The sequence below is a fragment of the Hemicordylus capensis genome, chromosome 15 (assembly GCF_027244095.1).
Source record: "Hemicordylus capensis ecotype Gifberg chromosome 15, rHemCap1.1.pri, whole genome shotgun sequence".
In the NCBI taxonomy this organism is placed as follows: domain Eukaryota; kingdom Metazoa; phylum Chordata; class Lepidosauria; order Squamata; family Cordylidae; genus Hemicordylus; species Hemicordylus capensis.
The window spans coordinates 16,412,755-16,432,192 of record NC_069671.1 but is presented as its reverse complement, the minus strand read 5'-3'; the positions used below and the strand labels follow the sequence as shown (position 1 = coordinate 16,432,192).

Below are 19,438 nucleotides of genomic sequence, written 5' to 3'. Positions count from 1 at the left end.
TACAATGAGAATCAAACCTGGGACAGTCTGTTCTTCTTTTAGGGAGAAGCTCTCTGCGGAGAGTGCTGATTGGCTGTCTCTTGTGACAGTCACAAAGCCACCGCCTTCCCACCTCCTGGCCTGACTGTGCAGAGTGCTGATTGGCTGACTCTCACAACAGTCACCAAATTGCTGCTCCCCACCCTTCGCCTAGTTGAGAAAAAAATCTAGAAAAATTTTTGATCTTGAGGAGTGCTCAGTTGTGATCTTCCACTTGCATTCTAAAGTGGTACGGCCCCAGGAAGGTTTTACTGAAAGCTTTTTTAAAAGAAAATGTTCACAACAGCCTTTAATCGTTGCGAAAGGGGTGGTTTGGATGTCCTCTGGTGGCAGTGGGGGTTGGTGGTCTCTCTCGAACACAGCCTGCATACTTAGCTTTTTGCATTTGTTTGCAGTTTTCACCCTGTGGCTTCAACGTGTCCGAGAAAGTCTGGATGAGATTTGGAAAGTGAAGGAAAATTGTTTGCTGGCAGACAACTCTAGACTGCTGCAGAGACTGACCCACTTTCTCTGGAACAATGCAGAGAGCCTAGTAATGTACTCTGTTAACGTTGCTCAACTCCTTTCACTCGGGGTGCATGCAGATATAACGTTATTTGAGCAGTGAAGATGCACTTGCCCTGTTCTGCACAAGCAAGCCATTTAATCTCCTGGTTTTTGTGGGATTGCTGCAGAAGCTGGTTATGCACAGCACTCATTGGCTGGTGCCTGTAAGGTCACAAACCCACCTCCTCTAAAGACTAATGTTACAATACTCTTTAACTTGCTCGTGCTTTATTATTATTTTTTAAAAGTTGACCAGTGTGCATTTAGATTAGCAAATATACAGTTCTTTAAACATTTTTTTTTTAAAAATGGACAGCCAGCTTGTATAATTGGAGATGGGCAATTTAGACTGCCTTAATGGGCATTCGATACATGCTTTCAACTTTGGCCATTTGAAACATATGGCCAGAAGTTGGAAGCATGATGCACACTTGTTCATGAACTGAAAGCATCTAGGGAAGAAAAAACGGTGTATTAATATCACCCATTTTTACCAAGCAGCCATCATTTGCAAGCCGTATATTAGAGACAATTGTAAAGTGTATAACTTTTCCGTATACAACGCCAACATTGCCTTAGTTGGTTAAGTAATGAAGTTCATTTCACTTCACAGCCCAGATGATTTTTAGGGATCATTTTGTGATGGGGGAAAATCAGGCTGCTGTGAATTTCTCTGGCTTTCTCTTGCCAACCTCAAATGTAAAAAGTCACCTGTGTCTGTAGATATAAAAATACAGAAAATAATTTGTCCCCTCTCCCATCTTCAGGTCGAGGGACTATCGGATTTTGTGCACAGCTCCTTCCGGCTTCTCCTAGAGATCTACAGCCTAGAGTGTGATCACTTCAAGAACCCAGAAAGACCCTTATATGAACAGTTCCTGCAAAGAGTGGTTGACATGCCTTGGCAATCCAGAGCCCGATATTTTCCTCTCTCTGCAGTTCTGCCTTACCTGGGACCTGCGAAGGTAAGAAAATGAGGGAGCAGGTTAGAGCTGATGATACTTTGTGAGTGGTCTGAATTGAGCAAAGAGGCATCTTTTAAAAGTGGTGATTCTCTTTATTTAGCAGAAGGGAAGCAACTGGCCCTATCCATCCCCAGCACAGCATCCCTTCAGTGGCTGTTGCTGGTGTCTATCTTATGTTTCTTTTTAAGACTGTGAGCCATTCTATTTATTTAGATCTGTGTCAACCACGCTGGGAACTCTTGTTGGAAAGCAGTATATAAATATTAGTCGTATGCCTATTCACACACATTTAAATCGACCTGAAGAGTAGTTATTGTGTTTTCGGTTGGTTCTGCTGTTGCATTAGTGCGAACCGCACAAACTAATGATTGTGGATTTATTGTGGAGCCTAATAACATCTTTATTCAGGGGTAGACAAACTTGGCACTCTCGCTGTTTTTGGACTACAGCTCCCATAATCCACAGTGGCCACTAGTCAGGGATTATGGGAGTTGTAGTTGCTCAGCAGCTGGTGGGCCACGTTTGCCCAGCCCTGCCCTAATGTCTTTGGGATCTTCCTTCTCAGGTCCTGGATAGCTACAAGGATCTTCCACAGCACCTCTTGAACTGCCTTTCGACCAACCACCTGTGCCCTCCTGCTTCGGATTTGTACAAAACTCTCCTTCAGCTGCAGCGCCAAGTCTGGACTGAGGGACAGAGGCCTGTTCCAGAGGAAGAGCTGGCTCAAAAGTGGGCCCGTGGTTGGTTGTCAACTGTCTCTGCTGCCTTGACCTCCTCCATCCCTTTACTTCAGAGCAATGCCTCCAACTACCTCCTTGTGTCCAGTTTGAGGGTTTTCCCTGCCTCTTACGCTCTGCTGGCTGAAGGCTTTCGTGGTGGGGGTTCTGCTCAACTCCGGGCCTGGGTCACGGTGCTGAATGCTCAGAAAACCATCACGGGAGCCTTGCCCACAGATGGAGAGTCCCTCAACAGACTCTCCGCCTGCCTCTTCTCCCAAGAGGAGAACATTCGCCTGGCAGCCCTGGGTCTTCTCTGCGGCAGTCCACGCACCAACCAGGCCTTGTCCGAGACCGAAGGCAGACTCTTGAAGGAATTCCTGGTGCTGAATTTGAATTGTGACTCTTCGGCATTCCGCCAGCTTCTGCAAGCCACCGTCAGAAAGGCCCTGGTCAGGCTGAGGGACAGCTCGCTGGCTACGTTTCGCCGACAAGGGCAGGACAAGAAGGAAGGCTGGCCTGGGGGTGGTCCCGAAAGGTCCCTCGCTCCAGCGGTGGGTGAGTCAGCCCTTCTCCACTTCTTCTAAGTCCCTGAAAATCCAGTGCTGGGTCCTGAAGGCCGTAGATATAGTAACCAAGCTCTTCCCCGGAGAAGACGGGGCTGTAGTTCTGTGGCAGAGCATCTGCTTGGCACGCAGAAGGTCTCCGGTTCAATCCCTGGCAGCACCTCCAGGTAGGGCTGAGAAAGACACCTGCCTGGAGCTTAGAGGACTGCTACCAGTCAGTGTAGACAATACTGAGCTAGAGAGACCAATGGTCTGACTCCGTATATGGCAGCTTCCTATGTTCCCTCCACCTCGGTCTTTCCCTTCGCTTCTGCCATCCTGCTTTCTGCATCCTGGTCTCTTTCCTCGCCTAGGTTTTGTCGAGTGGCTTCAGCAACTCTGCTTCTCCTCTCTGATGTCCGGTGCAAACTACCAGCGGAGGAAAACCGCCCTCCTCCTGCTGGCGGCCATCTTGGAGACCTGCACAGATACTTGGAGCCCGGAGAGAAAGAAGGGGCAGCCTCCTCGTAAGTGGTGGTTGACTCTCCCACCAGCACAAAACCAGAAAGAAACACACACGCTCAGTGGCACGTGTTAACAGAATGCACAAAGCTCTTCTTGGGGTTGCCTAGCAACCGCACAAGGCACTCTCTCTCCCCCTTCGCCTTCTGAAATCTGCAAAATGGCTACCGGAGGGATAAAGCGGAACAGGGGATGCTCCTTAAGGGTTTGGCCCCCAAGGAATATGATTCTTGTGTTTGGGTCCCGCAGCCCCCCACTTTCCTTTCTTTGCTATGTACTTTATGTTTCCCCAGGCAACATGGCTGCCTTGCTGAGCTGGGCCCGGAGCAGAGGCTGCTGGGACTTTTTCTCCAGAAGCAACATGCTGTCTTTGCTGAGCTGCTTACAGGACGGTACGAATGAGGTGTGTGGGTCACCCCTGTGCCCTGTGTATGTCGGAAGATAAATTCGAACAGGTTCAGAGGAGGGCAGACAAGATGGTCGGGAAGAGAGCTGGTCTTACATTGGTGAGCCTGAATGGCCCCCTTTTGCTAAGCAGGGTCTGCCTTGGTTTGCATTTGGATGAGAGACTACATGTGAATGCTGTAAGATAGTTCCCTTAGAGGATGGGGTTGCAACTCAGTGGCAGAGCATCTGCTGGCATTCAGAAGATCCCCAGTTCAGCCCCTGGTAGAGGCTTCTGCCTGCAACCTTGGAAAGCTACTGCCAGTCAGTGTGTAGACAATACTGAGCTAGATGGACCCATTGCCAGACTCAGTATAGGGCTGCTTCCTATGTCAGTAGACAAAAATTGGAGCAGGCTCAGAGAAGCCAGTGCAGTGCCATAGTTAGAATGTCGGCCTAGGACTGGGGAGACCTGAGTTCAAATCCCCATTCAGCCATGATACTTGCTGGGTGACTCTGGGCCAGTCTTGTCTCTCTCAACCTAACCTACTTCACAGGGTTGTTGTGAGAACAAACATAACCTTGTACACCACTCTGGGCTCCTTGGAGGAAGAGTGGAATATAAATGTAAGAAGGAAGTCTGTCTTGCATGACTCCTAGAGCTACAGATGTTTTATAGAGACAGGGCCTTTTTGGTTGTGGCCCCTCGGCTCTGGAACACCCTTACCAAAGATTTTCGCCATATTCCCTGCGTGTTTTTTTAAAAAAACACAATTGACAACCCATCTTTTTCAAGAGGCCTTTTAATGTTAAATCTCAGTTTATATCTGGTAGGTGCTTTAGTTTTTATAGTTCTTCGTTTTCAGCTGTTAAAATAACTTTTAATTTGGAACTTTTTAAAAAAACATTGTAATTTTTAAATGTAGTTTTAGCCCGGACTTTAACTTCTGGAGCTTAAATGTGGTTAACTTTCTTAGTCTTATTTTACATGGCATCTTTTTATGAACGTTGTTGTGAGCTGCCCCGGACTTTAGTGTACTGGAGGGGCGGGGTATAAATATTGCTTCTTCTGCAGAGCAGGGATCTGGGACCATTGCTTATCAATCCGTTGGTCCCAGTCAGTTCGACGGCCTTGTACTGTAGATCTCTGATTCTCTCGGATTACATATTCCTCTTTCTTCAGAATATCCTCATTTAGTCTCTTTCCCATTTCCCTGCAGATCCGTGAGCTGGCATCCGAGTTGCTCGTCTGCTACTTCCCACCAGCTTTCCCAGAATCCCTTGCTGTGGCTCTCTTCGCGCGCGCAGAGGAGGCCATGAGCAGTCCCAGAGTCCAGGAAGCGGAAGCCGGAGCCGTGCTGATGAAAACCATCCTCCAGAAGTAAGCTCTAACTTCTTAACTCCTAGAATTATTTTTTTTTAACATTCAAAATAGAATTAAGCTCATCTCTACCATTGCATTTAGGTGTATTTAATTTCCGTGGCTAACTACATGACGACGAAAATTACTTAGAGCCGTCCCACTGAAACTGAAAAGACGTTCGGGAAACTGAAAGGGCTCCCTTTTGTCCTGAATATCCCAGCATTTAGTTTCAGTGGATGACCCTGGGTTCTAATATTATGAAAGGGAGAAAAGCTTCTCTCTATCCACTTTATCCACATCCTACATAATTTTCTTCCCCTCTATCATGCCCCGTTTAAGGCAAGTTCTAATAAAAATGAAGATAGAATCTGTCTTGGAAGAGGGATTCCCTTTCTGTTTTAAACTGGACAGAAGTCCTCTTCCAAGAGGTTGTTACTGAGACACACGTACATCATTTAATAGCAAGTAAAATATGCATTTTTTTCTCCTACAAATGTATGAAGATTTAATCCACTGATTTACACGATGTACATAGAAACATAGGAAACTGCCATATACTGAGTCAGACCACTGGTCCACCTAGCTCAGTATTGTCTACCCAGACTGGCAGCGGCTTCTCCAAGGTTGCAGGCAGGAGTCTCTCTCAGCCCGATCTTGGAGAAGCCAGGACGGGAACTTGGGGCCTTCTGCTCTTCCCAGAGCGGCTTCATCCCCTGAGGGGAATATCTTGCAGTGCTCACACATCAAGTCTCCCATTCAAATGCAAACCAGGGTGGAGCCTGCTTAGCAAAGGGGACCATTCATGCTTGCTGCCAGAAGACTCCCCTTAGACTCCCCAGCTCTCCCCCCTTAGATGTCTTTAAGTTGGGTGGCACACCTTCTTGTGAACATGCTCTTTCCCCCATCATTTGTATTGCAGCTTCTCTCTCTGCTCACCACCACTTTCTTTCTTTGTTCATTTGTTTATTTGTGTATTGAATTTATATACCACCTAATATTTATTTATTTATTATTTCTCTGTATTATTTCCCTGAGCCATTTTTGGAAGGGCGGTATAGAAATTGAATGAATGAATGAATGAATAATAACAACGATATAGAAATCTCTAGGCGATGTACAGAATTAAAACATAATATAAAATATATAAAATGCATTTAAAAAGATAAACATCAAATAAAAACACATTAAAATTTTAAAAATATCTAACCTTTTCATGGCCATTTGATCCTCCGTATTCCATTTTTCTCGGTTTCTTGCCGAGCATCTCTTGGGGAGGGTCGGTGTGTGGTTTTGGTTTTGGTTTTGCTAACGTTCCTCTTGTCATAACCCCAGCGAACTTTTCTCCACTAGGTCAGACAACGGTCTCTTGAAACAGATATTGCCAGAGGGAGAGACAGAGCTCCCGGTGGAGTATCGATGCCTGTGCTTTCTCCTCAGCATGCTGAATGTTCATCACGCCAAGGCCTGCCACGACATGTTAGAGGCGGCCCGCACCTCACCCCTGCATGGTGAGAGCTTTGGGGTTCTGTGCTTTCCCCGGAATAGGCGAGAATCTCTTGGGGGGTTGGAAAAATTGGATGCCTAATCGCTGGTGGTTTTCATTTTTAATGTTGTTTCCCCATTATTTTAATGTTTAAAACGGTTTCGTTTTGATTCGAACTAAATAACTAAAACTGCCGTCTACTGAGTCAGACCCTTCGTCCGTCTAGCTCAGTCTTGTCTACGCTGACTGGCAGCAGCTCTCCAAAGTTTCAGGCCAGCTTTCTCGGCCCTACCTAGCGGTGCGGCCGGGGATTGAACCTGGGACCTTCTGCATGCCAAGCAGATTTTCCCGTGGCCCAGATCATTGCATGTGCTGGAGAAGGAGATCTGGAATCCCCAAGGCTCAGCACGTCAAGGAAGTCATTGCGTCCCTGCAGGAGTGATCGGTGCTTTGAGGCGATGTCTTTGTGAGGTCCCGGAAGTGATGGCGTCTATGTTGAAGAGAGATCAAGCACAGCGATGGCGGGATTTCCTCGGCCGCTTGGTAAACAGCGTGAGGGACATCAGCGGTTTTCTTCTGGGAGTGTTACAGAGCAAGCAAGCATCACGCTCAGATCGGCAAGGTGAGACCGGACCGGGATCAAAGGGGAATGGCCAGTAGCCAAATCACCAAGCCAGGCCACTCAGGGGGAAGTGTCCGGGCACAACAGGAGCCCGATCCCCAAGGGGTCACGTTTGGGGACTGCGAGTCTGGGGGGGCAGGTAGAAGTAAGCTCCAAAAGGCAGCAGTTGCAGGTGGGTGATCAGGTTCAAAATGCCTCCATTGTGGGGTAACCTAAGTCAAGGCCTTGTTTCATCCTAGTTCAGTATTATCTACACTGACTGGCAGCAGCTTTCCAAGGTTTCAGGCAGCAGTCTCTCCCAGCCCTTCCGGGAGATGTTGCATGCAAAACAGGTGCTTTGCCATTGAGCGGCAGCCCCATCCCATAAACCAACTGGCATAGGAAGCTGCCTTCTACCGCGTCGAACCCTTGCTCCATCTAGCTCAGTATTAGCATTGTCAACACTGACTGGCAGCAGCTTCTGCAAAGTTCCAAATGGGAGTTGTTGCAGTCCCCTACCCCTATCAGGGGATCACCGCTCCCTCTAACAGGGAATTCCAGATGTTGTTGACTACAACTCCCAGGGTCCACAGCTGTGATGGCCTTTGGCTGGGAATTATGGGAGTTGTAGTCAACAACCTCTGGGATTCCCTGTCAGAGGAAATGGTGATCCCCCGATAGGAGGATCATAGAACAGCTTCTCCATCTCAGATCAGCGAGCCAAGCAGTTATAAATACTGGCCCATATCCTGACTAAACCTCTCAATAGTACTACTCAAGTAGCCTTCTAAAAGACTACTAAATTTCAGTAGGACTTCCTCTAGCAAATGTAGTCAGGATGCCAGCACATATTTTAAATCTTATTCTGTTTTAATTTATTGTTCTTTTTGAGCCACCCTGAGAAACATTGTGCTGGAAGGAGACTGGGTTAGACTGTTGGGCTAGGACTAAGGAGACCCGGGTTCAAATCCCCATCCAGCCATGAAACTCACTGGGCAACTCTGAACCATTCACTTCTCTCTCAGCCTAACCTACCTCACAGGGTTGTTGTGAGGATAATCATAAACCATGTCTACCGGTCCGGGCTCCCTGGAGGAAGAGCAGGAAAGAAATGCAAAAATGAACAAGTAAATAAATAAATAAAGTTATATATGGTCAGCAGTGCCCTCTCTTGGCTTCCCAGATCATACACTGTGTGAGGTTTTCCTCCCAGCCAGACTGACAACTTTCCCATCCTTCGCAGGAGTTGGACTGTTCAGTTCCCTGAGCTGCCAATCATTGTCTACAAAGACTGGCAGCGGCTTCTCCCAGGTGGATGCAACCTCCGTTTCTCTAATGGCTGTTCTAACTTGTCTTTGCTTTCTTGCAGCTGCCGCTCCATCCTTTGCAGACATGGGGAATGCGATTGGCTCTCTGATCCGGCTAGGGAGAGGCTCTGAAGACCACGATCCAGAAGACTGGGTCCTGCTCTCAGAGGAGCACGGTCTTATCCTGACCTGCTGCTGGGTCTCTGTGAAAGTGAGTTCCAGGGTCTCTGTGAAATTACCTAGGGGCACTGTTCCCTCTAACAGGGATTCCCAGACGTTGTGGACTACAACTCCCAGAATCCTCAGCCAAAGGCCATTGCATCTGGGGATGCTGGGAGTTGTAGTGAACAACTTCTAGGAATCCCAGTTAGAGGGAACAGTGCCTAGTGGTGGGGTCCCCAGAGTCGCGCAGAGGCCAGAGAGCCATATAGGAAGCTGCCTTGTACCGAATCAGACCATTAGTCCGTCCAGCTCTGTGTTGTCTACACCAGGCCTGCTCAACTTTGGCCCTCCTACAGATGTTGGCCTACAACTCCCATAATCCCCGGCTATTGGCTACTGTGGCTGGGGATTATGGGAGTTGTAGTCCAAAGACAGCTGGGGGGCCTACATTGAGCAGGCCTGGTCTGCACCGACAGGCAGCAGCTTCTGTATTTAAAAGTGCCATAAAAATAGGGATGTCTTTATGTGCTACCAATAAAGTAAAGGTAAAGTTGTGCCGTCGAGTTGGTGTCGACTCCTGGCGACCACAGAGCCCTGTGGTGTGGGGTTTTTTTTTGTAGAATATAGGCGGGGTCTCCCATTGCCTCCTCCCACGCAGTATGAGATGATGCCTTTCAGCATCTTCCTCTATCGCTGCTGCCCGATACGGGAAACATGCCAGCGCGGATTCGAACCGGCAATCTCTGGCTCCCTACGCAAGTGACTTCCCCGCTACGCTGTTCAGTGGCTTCGCGCTGCCAATATCCCGGAGATATTATAGGACTGCTGGGATATGCAGGTGCATTGTACACACCTCCAGTGTGGAAGTGAAGAGGGGCTTTGTGTTTCCTTAGATTTGGTTTTCCTTACGTCCTTGCTTTCCACTACCAAGGAAATTGGGCTGCTTCTGGGAGGCCTGATGGAGAAGATCCTACCGCTAGCGCCACCTGCAGGCTGTGAGCCTTTCCTGCCGCTCCAGGTTGTAAAGACGGCCGGTGAGGTGTTCCAGGAAATTTTGCTGCGGTGCCGACACTGGGTAAGACTTTTGTCTTCAGCTGAAGTCAGCATGTATTATTCCCCAGACAGACTCTACCGATGGCGGGATACCTTCCGATCTCCCCCAAATCACTCATACCAGTGGCATGCAGGTAGAGTTGCCATGCCCCCCAGAATTTCGGGTTCCACCCGGATTTTAAGCATCCTCCAGATTGCTTATCCTACCCAGATTTGCCCAGATTTCAGCTTTCATTTCAGAAAGAAAGGGGCGGGGGAAGCTAAGCTCTAGCACCTTGTAGAAGCCGAGTTATGAAGCAAAACGTGCAGTCGCTATTCGGCTCAAACATTATTTTCAAGCCAATTTACATAATATGCAAATTGGGCAGCCAGATTTAGAAAGCCAGAATAGGGCAACCCTACATGCAGGAAACCAGTTTGCCATGGCCTGAAAAAGTAGTGTGAACTGACTAGTCTAAGCAAGCCTGGTCAGAAGATAGCCCAGTTTTCCCCCACAGCATCTTATATTGCTGCCACTGCTTGCCCCGTTGGTCTTCGTCCAGTCCCCTTGTCCAGATTCTGAACGGATGCACCCTGAAGTTTTGACAATTGTGAATGGGCAACCTTCCGCTGAACACAAAGGATAGTGACTCCGATTTTACTCTAGGGAGCTGTGGAAGGCTGCAGTATTGGATTCACCAAGTTCTGTGCCACTTTACTGAGCCACGCAGAGCCAGAACTGCAGGATATACCAAGGACAATGCTAGGACAGGTACCAATTTTTTGTGTGTGCACTGAAATATAAACATACCTTTTTCTTTTCTCCGATTGTGTTGTGTGCATTGAAATCTAAACATACCTTTTTCTTTTCTCCGATTGTGTTGTGTGCACTGAAATACAAACATACCTTTTTCTTTTCTCCGATTGTGTTGTGTGCATTGAAATCTAAACATACCTTTTTCTTTCACCCCACCAGGGCTTGGCGTTGTTATGCAGTCCAAGGAGTAGCTCCATTACTCGGCGGGCAGCCGGCTTTCCGATGCTCTTCCTCTGCATCGTGGTCGGGGAAGATCCCACTAAGCCACGCCCCCTTTTGGCCAATTGCATCCAGACTTTGCTGTGCTTAGCCAACACACCCATCCTCCAAGACTGGGACCAGACTGTGGACTTGCCCCAAGTAAGGAAATAGAACTGTATATTCCATTTCTAGGAAATAGAACTGGTCAGAAGCCACAGCAACTGAGCATTGACCTTGGTTTGTACTTAAGGCAAAGACCTTCCTGTAGTATCCAGGCTTTGTCTCTCTGTGTCCTCTGCAGGTTTCAGCCATTCATGTGCTGCAGACGTTAGTTCGTGGTTCTGGTCTCGGAACAGCCCTCCACCAGTACATTACCTCCATGGTGATTCTGTTTCTCAAGGCGCTCAGCTCTCCGAACTGGGCCATGAGGAATGCAGGCATTCAGCTCTTTGGTAAGGATTCAGATCTCCCTGAAAAACAGGCAGACAAGCACATCTCAGATACACAATCGAGTCAGTGTGGTGGCTTTCACTTTGGGGCCACTCTGAATGAGGTGAAAGTTAAGGATATGCTTAAAAACTCGACTGAATCCATTCCAGTTCCAACTGAACTTGAATCGAATTGATTCGGCTCAAAATTGCTTGCCCAGAACAGGATCATTCAAATCTATTCTAATTTGCCTGAACTCGAATCGGATTCAAATGAATTTGATTCGCGCTCAGGTGAATTTGAATCGATTCAGAGAAATCCCATTCTGTGCAAGCCGTTTCGAGTTGAATCTATTTGAATTTGATTCAGATTCGAATCGATTCATTCCAATTTTTTATTTTATTTTTTGCACATCCCTCGTGAGTGTGGAGTCGTGCAGGGCATTAAATCTCAACTCCTGTTTCCGCACCATGGTGCAACTGAGGAATTGCAGAATATGCGTGCACACGGGCACACACAGACCTACAGAGAGTACACTCGGAATCTTCAAGTCTGCTTGTCAGCCCAACTGGTGATGCTGAGAGCAACTCCTCTGGCCCAGAGTTTGGTTTTACCTAGTGTGCGATCTACAGCATGACCTTTCTCACCCACTGGTTTTTCCTTCTCTCAGGTGCTCTGACCGTCCGACTGCTTGGTCAGAAGCAAAGTCAGGACGACAGCCATGGCCGGGATGGGATGAGCTCCGAAGCTCTCTTCAGTCACTACCCTCGGCTGAAGGACATCCTGCTGGGAGAACTGGTCTTGGCTGAGGGTGTATCCGGAGAGCCCCAAAGAGGGAAGTTCCACCTTTATCCCTCCCTCTATGCCACGCTCAGCTTCCTGGCAAAACTGCAGCCGACCACAGAAAGCCTGAACAGGTATGGAATGAAGGGAGAGATCACTGCAAGACCCCCTCAGTGGAGAGGAAGGGCTTTTGTTATTTATTTTTATTTTATTCTTCAACTATTTTTCAGATAGGATGACAACAAGCTTTACAAAAGTGAGCCAGCATGGTGCAGTGGTTAGAGTGCTGGACTAGGACCGGGGAGACCCGAGTTCAAATCCCCATTCAGCCGTGAGACTTGCTGGGTGACTCTGGGCCAGTCTTCTCTCTCAGCCTAACCTACTTCACAGGGTTGTTGTGAGAAGACTTAAGTATGTAGTACATACTCTGGGCTCCTTGGAGGAAGAGCGGGATATAAAATGTAAATAATTAAAAAATGTAAATCATAATACAGAAGGCATTTTATAGACATGCATCTTTAAAAGTTAGATAAATGCAAAGATTTTACATGTCTGCTGCAAGAAACACTGGTATTCACAAGCTGGAAAGGATGTTGCATGGAAATTCTTAAGAATCTTTGGTCTTTTACATTTTTGCTGTTGCTTCTTCTGCAGTAGCTCCATCTGCTTCGTGGAACCTTTGATCCAAATTGCAGGAAACCCTATTTACGCTGTGCGGGTGATGGCCGCCAGGGCCCTGGTGCCTCTTGTCTCTGCGACAGAACATGGGAACATCCTCTTACGCCTGGCTTCAGGTCTAGCAGAATCAGCTGAGGTTGTTTCCCACAATGCACTGCATGGATGTCTGCTGCAGATCCAATTCATTCTGGCTCATGCTCTGAATGTCAATAGGTAAGGTGCTTTCAAGGTGTCGTGTGTGTGTGTGTGTGTGTGTGTGTGTGTGTGTGTGTGTGTCCTTAACCTACCTCACAGGATTGTTGTGAGGATAAACACAAGCATGTACACCGCCTCTCTGGGCTTCTTGAAGGAAGAGCGGGATAAAAATGTAATAAATAAATAAAACACACACAGTGTGTCCATAATATTCTGGGTGACATGGGAACTGGGAATTTCCCGTGGCCCCATCACTTGTTCTAAACTGCACAGTCTTCTATAATTCTGGGTGACATGGGGACTGGACATTTCCTGTAGCCCACTCCGGTTCCAAAATGCATGGCCTTCTAAAGAGATTTTGGCCCACAGGTTGCACCAGAGAGAGCTGGAAAAGATATACCCTCTAATCAAGCATCCGCATTATGGATGTGTTCGTTTGTACCACGTTGATGTGGCGTTTCCTGTTTCCTTTCAGTCTGTCTCCTGACGTGCTGCTCTCCGTTGCCCGCCAGGTGGAGGAAGGCATCTGGTTGCTCACTCCTTTGCAGAAATGTCCCCTGATTCGCTGGGCTTACCTACAAGTCATCTGTCTTCTGATCGGAAGCTGTTCCCCAAGTTTTGCACAGCGAGTCTGGAAAGTTGTGAACAGTGAACTGGACCACTTGCACGCTGTAGAGAAACCTGGCTTATCTCAGATTCAGGTATCCATGTTTAAGAAGATAAAAAGAGCCTTGCTGGATCAGGCCCATCAGTATCCTGTTTCCCACTGTGGCCCATCAGAAGCATCTAGGAAGGAGACGAAGGCAAGCCCCCTCTCCAGGCATTGCAATTTTGAGGCCTCTGGACCTAGAGCCATCAATAGACCTGACCTCAATGAATTTGTCTAAGCCCCCTCTTTTTTTAAGACGGTGGTGGCCATCACCATCTCCCATGAGCTCGATCCATCTCCCAGGAGCTAGCAGGAAGGAGAGCTGGCCTTGTGGCAGCAAGCATGACTTGTCGCCTTAGCTAAGCAGGGTCGGCCCTGATTGCATATGAATGGGAGACTGGATGTATGAGCACTGTTCACCTTAGGGAAGAGCATCTGCATGCTGGTGTGCGGAAAGTTCCACGTTCCCTCCCTGGCAGCATCTCCAAGATCGGGCTGAGAGAGACTCCTGCCTGCAACCTTGGAGAAGCCGCTGCCAGTCTGTGTAGATTATACTGAGCTAGATAGACCAAGGGTCTGACTCAGTATATGGCAGCTTCCTAGGTTCCATGTACTAAACCAGGAAGGTGTAGAGTTTAGCTTTTGTGGAACTTTCCCTCGCACACTCTTTTTCTGGTGCAAAAGCCACCGTTTCCATCACCTGCTTTTCTCGGTTCTTTTCCAGGTCGGTGCGGCTACGTTCCGCCAGCTCGCCGCTCACTTCCTCTGCAGCGAAGCAGCCAGGCTGGGCAGTCCAGAGCGAGTCGGTGAACTTTGCTCGCTCCTGCAGAGGGGCCCCATTGATGTGCAGGAATCCATTCTCACCTGGCTGATCGAAAAGGAGAGGGGGAAAGACCTCGATTTCAGCAAGGCGCTGCTGGTGAGGCCCAGATGACATGTAGAGCCTGAGCTTGTTGGATACCCATGTGAGCTTAATGAGGCACATCTTACTGAGAGCCAGACCTGGTCTCCGGAGTCTTCTGTTTAAAAACAAACCAACTTGGCATGAGAAGACGACAGTATTAGATCCGGTCTGAAATGCTGGGAGTGATTAATAAGAACATAGGAAGTTGCCTTCTACTGAGTCATACCCTTGGTTCATCTAGCTCAGTATTGTCTACACTGACTGGCAGCAGCTCTCCAAGGTGACAGGCAGGAATCTCTCTCAGCCCTACCTGGAGATGCTGCCAGGGATTGAACCTGGGACCTTCCACTCTTCCACTGATCTGTGGCCGCACATCTGATAGCACTCAAATGTGCTGGTTTCGCAGTCCAGCCCCTCAGGGATCATATGCCCAGCCTGATGGCATCTAATAGCCAATCAGGTAATGAAGCCAAATCAGAGTGAGGGCAGTGTTTTCTGCCCACCTTCTGAATGGGAGACCTTTGCCACATTTTCGCCCCACTGGTTATGTTAGTCCAGCCATTCAGGTCTAATAGCCATCATGATAACATCGCATCACCAGATTATGAAGCCAAGTTGGAGTGAGGGCAATATTTTCTGAATGGGATAACATTTTTGTCCTGTTTTTCCTCAAGCCTTCTGCCCTGAAAGGGGGCATGTTTCACAGGGCAGCCTTTTTGCAGAATGCACCTTCCTCCTTTTGGCTGTTTACACATTTGCCTGTTTATTGCTTTTGTTTTCTTGCTTCTTCTCTCTCTCAAAATCTTTTCTTCTTCTTGACTAGGAGAAACTGGGCAAGGTGCTGAGAGGCAGGACCGACCATCTGTTTCTGAAGCTGTACCTGCAGGCTTTTGTCGAGGTCTACAGCTGTCCCTCCGCTCATAATGTGCTGGTTTCTCTTAAGCCACCTGAATATACAAAGTGCAAGGATGTCTTCCTGTCTGTGACGGAAAGCAACACTGTCAGCCCAGGCCTTCTCTGTCACGCGCTGTGTGCTTTTTCTTTGCTTCTGACTCTGGAGTAAGTCGATTCCCCTTCTCGCGGTCAAAGTGGGCGAATACAGTTTACTGGTTATACAAACTTAGATAGGAAAGAGCTTCAGTACAAATTGCCCTGGTTGGTTTTGTACCGTTCTCTAGAGCACTGGTTCCCAACCTGGGTTCTTCCAGATGTTGATGAACTACAACCCCCATCACCCCTCTCCACTGGGAATGATGGGTGTTGTAGTTCAGCAACATTTGGAGAAACCCTGATTGGGAAACACTGCTCTCGAATGAGGGTTCGCCAGCTTGGGTCCCCAGATTACATTGGACTACAATTCCCATCATCCCCTGCCACAATGGATGTAGCAGGGGATGATGTTCCTTTCAAGCAAATGCAGGTATAACCTGTATTTAACCTCTACTTTTTAAGGGGGTCATAGGAACATCGGAAGCTGCCATATACTGAGTCAGACCATTGGTCTATCTAGCTCAGTATTGTCTTCACAGACTGGCAGCGGCTTCTCCAAGGTGGCAAGCAGGAATCTCTCTCAGCCCTATCTTGGAGATGCTGCCAGGGAGGGAACTTGGACCCTTCTGCTCTTCCCATCCCCCCTAAGGGGAATATCGTACAGTGCTTATACTTCTAGTCTCCCATTCAGATGCAACCAGGGCGGACCTTGCTTAGCTAACGGGACAAGTCATGCTTGCTACCACAAAGCCATCTTAAACTCAGAATTGTCTCCGATTCGGGTAAATACAGGTCGTTTTCTCTCCTTTTGCAACAGCTTTGAGGATCATCCTTCGCTGGAACGGTGGTGTGTGACGTTAGAGAGATGCAGCGACCCCCTTTCTCCTGAGGCTCTAAGAATGGCTGCAACGAAGTCCCTGAAACTAGCAGGAGTAGCTCTGGTTCAGAAAGCCCAGGAGTCACCTGACAGACCCCTTCAGGCAATAACTGTGCGGTATGTCGCTGTGGTGGCAAGAGAAATTAGGGCCCTTCTGACCCCACTTGGGGCTGTCAGTTGGTCGAAGAACGTACAGTCGCCCCTTGCCAGCCGTGAGGGTTCTGTTCCTAGAAACCCTCGCGGCTGGTGAATTCGCAGTATGTATGTATGTATGTATTTAATTTAACTTATATACCGCCCAAACTTCCATCTCTGGGCGGTTAACCATGACATAAAAACAATTCAAACAACTATAAAAGGTTGAAAAACAGTTTAGGAATTTAAAAATTAAAACCTACAAATTTAAAAAGTTGAAAAAGCTTGGGTGAAGAGATGGGTCTTCAGATGTTTTGTACAAATAGTCCATAGACGAGCCATTGGTTTCAATGGCAAACGTGCTTGGGGGGACCGTGATGGTAAAAATTTGAAAGAATCACCCCGATTACAAAACCGCCAATAAAGAGATCTTAACCCTACAGGAATTTTTCTAGTAAGCCACTCTGAGTTTTTTCTAGTGAGCCTCGCTGAGCTTCATGGAGGAAGCAAGCCGAGATCTTGTCTTCCGAGATCAACAAAATCAAGTTTTTCTGCTTTCTTTTTAAAAATCTTCAGCCTGATTGATGTGGCTCTCTGCCTGCTCCAAGATGAGGACCAAGAAGTGAGACATGAAGTTTCCACCTTTGCCAGCCTCCTGGTGCAACCGGTCTCCGGGGATCCAGTTCAAGGGTGCTGTGATTTGCTTCAGAGCAACAAGGGGATGGTCAGCCTGCTGCATCTTCTGCTGGAGAAGTTCTGGGATTGCCCAGAAACCTTTGCATCCCTGGTGCATCATCTCCCCACAACAGATCTCAGCAGTGCCTTGACGGAGCTGGAGGCCAAGGGGTGAGAAACACAAGGCAAAGCATCTGAAAGCAATCAAACAAGTGTATGCAATGGACATGGGCCACCACGGGGGGGAGCTGCGCCCAAATTTCCAACGTAAATCATCATTTCCTCCTAAGAATCAATGGGGAACTCAAAAATGTTCATAACTCCCAAACAGCTGGGCAGCAAGCTCCGAAACTTCACATTGCTTTCCTACATAATGATAAGTCGATATGTTGGCGATGCAATGCACATATTAACTCCAACTCTCAACAAAAAGAGAGTTTTACTTATTGCTCCAAAAAACCCCACCTAAAAGTTGATATACATAAGATGTTTCGGTGTCACACACCATCCGCAGCTAAACACACAAATAAGCACAGATGAGAAACCTCCTCCGTCCCCCAAGCTGTTAAATTCCTTAGATGGGATAAGACTCTGTTCCATGACTGGCGGAGAGATAATGAACGGCGGGGGTGGGAGAGATAACATTAAATTGTTGGAGTTGACTACAACTCCCATCATCCACCACCACATCCCATCAATGATGGGAATTGTAGTCCAGCATATGGGAACTCAAGACCAGGAACCCAGGTTTAGTTTAACGATGCTTGATCCACTACCCCCAACATGGTGTAGTGGTTAGAGTGTTGGACTAGGACCGGGAAGACCCGAGTTCAAATCCCCATTCGGCCTTGAAGCTCACTGGTTGACACTGGGCCAGTCACGTATCTCTCAGCCTAACCTACTTCACAGGGTTGTTGCGAGGATAAACATAACCATGTACTCTGGGCTCCTTGACGGAAGAGCAGGATATAAATGTAAATAATAATAATAATACTGTGAATTTTTACATACGATTCTGTCTTTTCAGGGCTTTCGGGCTGTATCCAGAAGACGAGCCCAACATTTACGCCGAGCCAGTGGTCCTTTCCCAGATGATTCTCCCTTTCCTGCACCAGCTCCTCGACAGAGCACCCACCTCTCTGAAACTTTGGGAGTCCGTGCAAAGCTGGCTGCAAGCCACCGGACCTGGAGTCTTAGTCGGCCTACAGCACTCCATAGATTGGTGGAGCCAAGGTGTGTTATCAGCCCTATTCATAAGTTACGTTCAATGCATATACAATTTGTGCGTACACAGCTACATGTACACATCTGTACCAGAGGCCCTCTTGATTGACGGGGCTTCCGTTCCCACCTATTGCTGCGGATTACGAAACCGCCAATAAAGAGATCTTAACCCTATGGGGATTGGGGTGTGTGTGTTAGATTCCTAAGGACACAAAAGAGTGCAAGAAAATATCACAAGAAAAAGGGGGGAGGCAGAAATAAGCACAGCTCTCCAGCGATGCTTCCAACACGCCCAAATCCTCCGGTTTTCGTTCATTTTGTTTGGTTTCTGTTTGTAGGAAAGAACCACAAAATGGCTCCACGTTACAAAATGGCGGCAGGAAGTGACATTGGTGGAAGTCATTTCCAGCCCCTCGGGAACCGCAGATGGGCAAAAATAGCCTTTTTTTTCACCCCGTGATGAAGAAACTGGGTCCCTTTGACCCTACCCCAGATGCGTGAATCAGTGAATGGGGAACCCACAAATAACGAGGGTCTCTTGTACACAGTGTACACACAGTGTATGCCTTGTATGTAGCATCCACTTGTACAGTGGCGGGCACACAAATCTGTACACATGGACAACTATTCACACATTATGTTCATCCCACATACAGTAGGGGTGCGCACAAAACTACCTGGCTCGGTTTGAGTTCGAACCAGACCGGGGCAGTTTGGTTTTGCCCCATCAATCTCCCGCCCCGGGATCGTCTACACTGACTGGTAGCAGCTCTCCAAGGTTTCAGGCAGGAGTCTCTCCCAGCCCTACCTGGAGATGCTGCCAGGGATTGTACCGGGGACCTTCTGAATGCAGAGCAGATGCTCTTCCACTGAGCTGTGGCCCCAGCCCTATCTTGGAGATGCCAGGGAAGGAACTTGGGACCTTCTGCCTGCAAGTGTGCAGATGCTCTTCCCAGAGCAGCCCATCCCCTAAGGGGAAGAACTTACAGTGCTCTCATATAGTCCCATTCAAATGCAAACCAGGGCAGACCCTGCTTAGCAAAGGGGACAATTCCCATTAGCTCCCACAAGACCCGCTCTCCTTCTGCATGTCAAGCTTGTGCTCTCTGGCCTCTCTCCACGACCAAAATCAGTATTTGGGCAAGGGCGGGCGGGCTCCAAATCTCGCTTCCTGTGCCCGATGTGAACTCACGGGTGTGAGTGCTTTGATTGGGCC

General features: G+C 48.1%; 1 protein-coding gene across 2 annotated transcripts in view; it reads left to right on the top strand.

Annotated features, from left to right (window-relative positions):
- Positions 1-19,438, top strand: part of LOC128338241 (thyroid adenoma-associated protein homolog) — a 29,201-nt gene that overhangs the window by 8,378 nt on the left and 1,385 nt on the right. Inside the window, exons 10-30 of one of the 2 annotated variants that reach the window (XM_053280433.1) lie at positions 435-571; positions 1,353-1,550; positions 2,116-2,824; positions 3,186-3,338; positions 3,627-3,736; positions 4,938-5,098; positions 6,431-6,588; positions 7,000-7,185; positions 8,534-8,682; positions 9,565-9,708; positions 10,333-10,437; positions 10,642-10,842; positions 10,985-11,135; positions 11,783-12,029; positions 12,550-12,786; positions 13,244-13,469; positions 14,142-14,336; positions 15,145-15,380; positions 16,129-16,305; positions 16,900-17,169; positions 18,026-18,231. In XM_053280433.1, the coding sequence (XP_053136408.1) occupies positions 435-571; positions 1,353-1,550; positions 2,116-2,824; positions 3,186-3,338; positions 3,627-3,736; positions 4,938-5,098; positions 6,431-6,588; positions 7,000-7,185; positions 8,534-8,682; positions 9,565-9,708; positions 10,333-10,437; positions 10,642-10,842; positions 10,985-11,135; positions 11,783-12,029; positions 12,550-12,786; positions 13,244-13,469; positions 14,142-14,336; positions 15,145-15,380; positions 16,129-16,305; positions 16,900-17,169; positions 18,026-18,231 (4,356 nt within the window). Of the gene's footprint in view, positions 1-434; positions 572-1,352; positions 1,551-2,115; positions 2,825-3,185; positions 3,339-3,626; positions 3,737-4,937; positions 5,099-6,430; positions 6,589-6,999; positions 7,186-8,533; positions 8,683-9,564; positions 9,709-10,332; positions 10,438-10,641; positions 10,843-10,984; positions 11,136-11,782; positions 12,030-12,549; positions 12,787-13,243; positions 13,572-14,141; positions 14,337-15,144; positions 15,381-16,128; positions 16,306-16,899; positions 17,170-18,025; positions 18,232-19,438 lie in introns of both variants that reach the window. The other variant, XM_053280432.1, reaches the window with a different exon arrangement.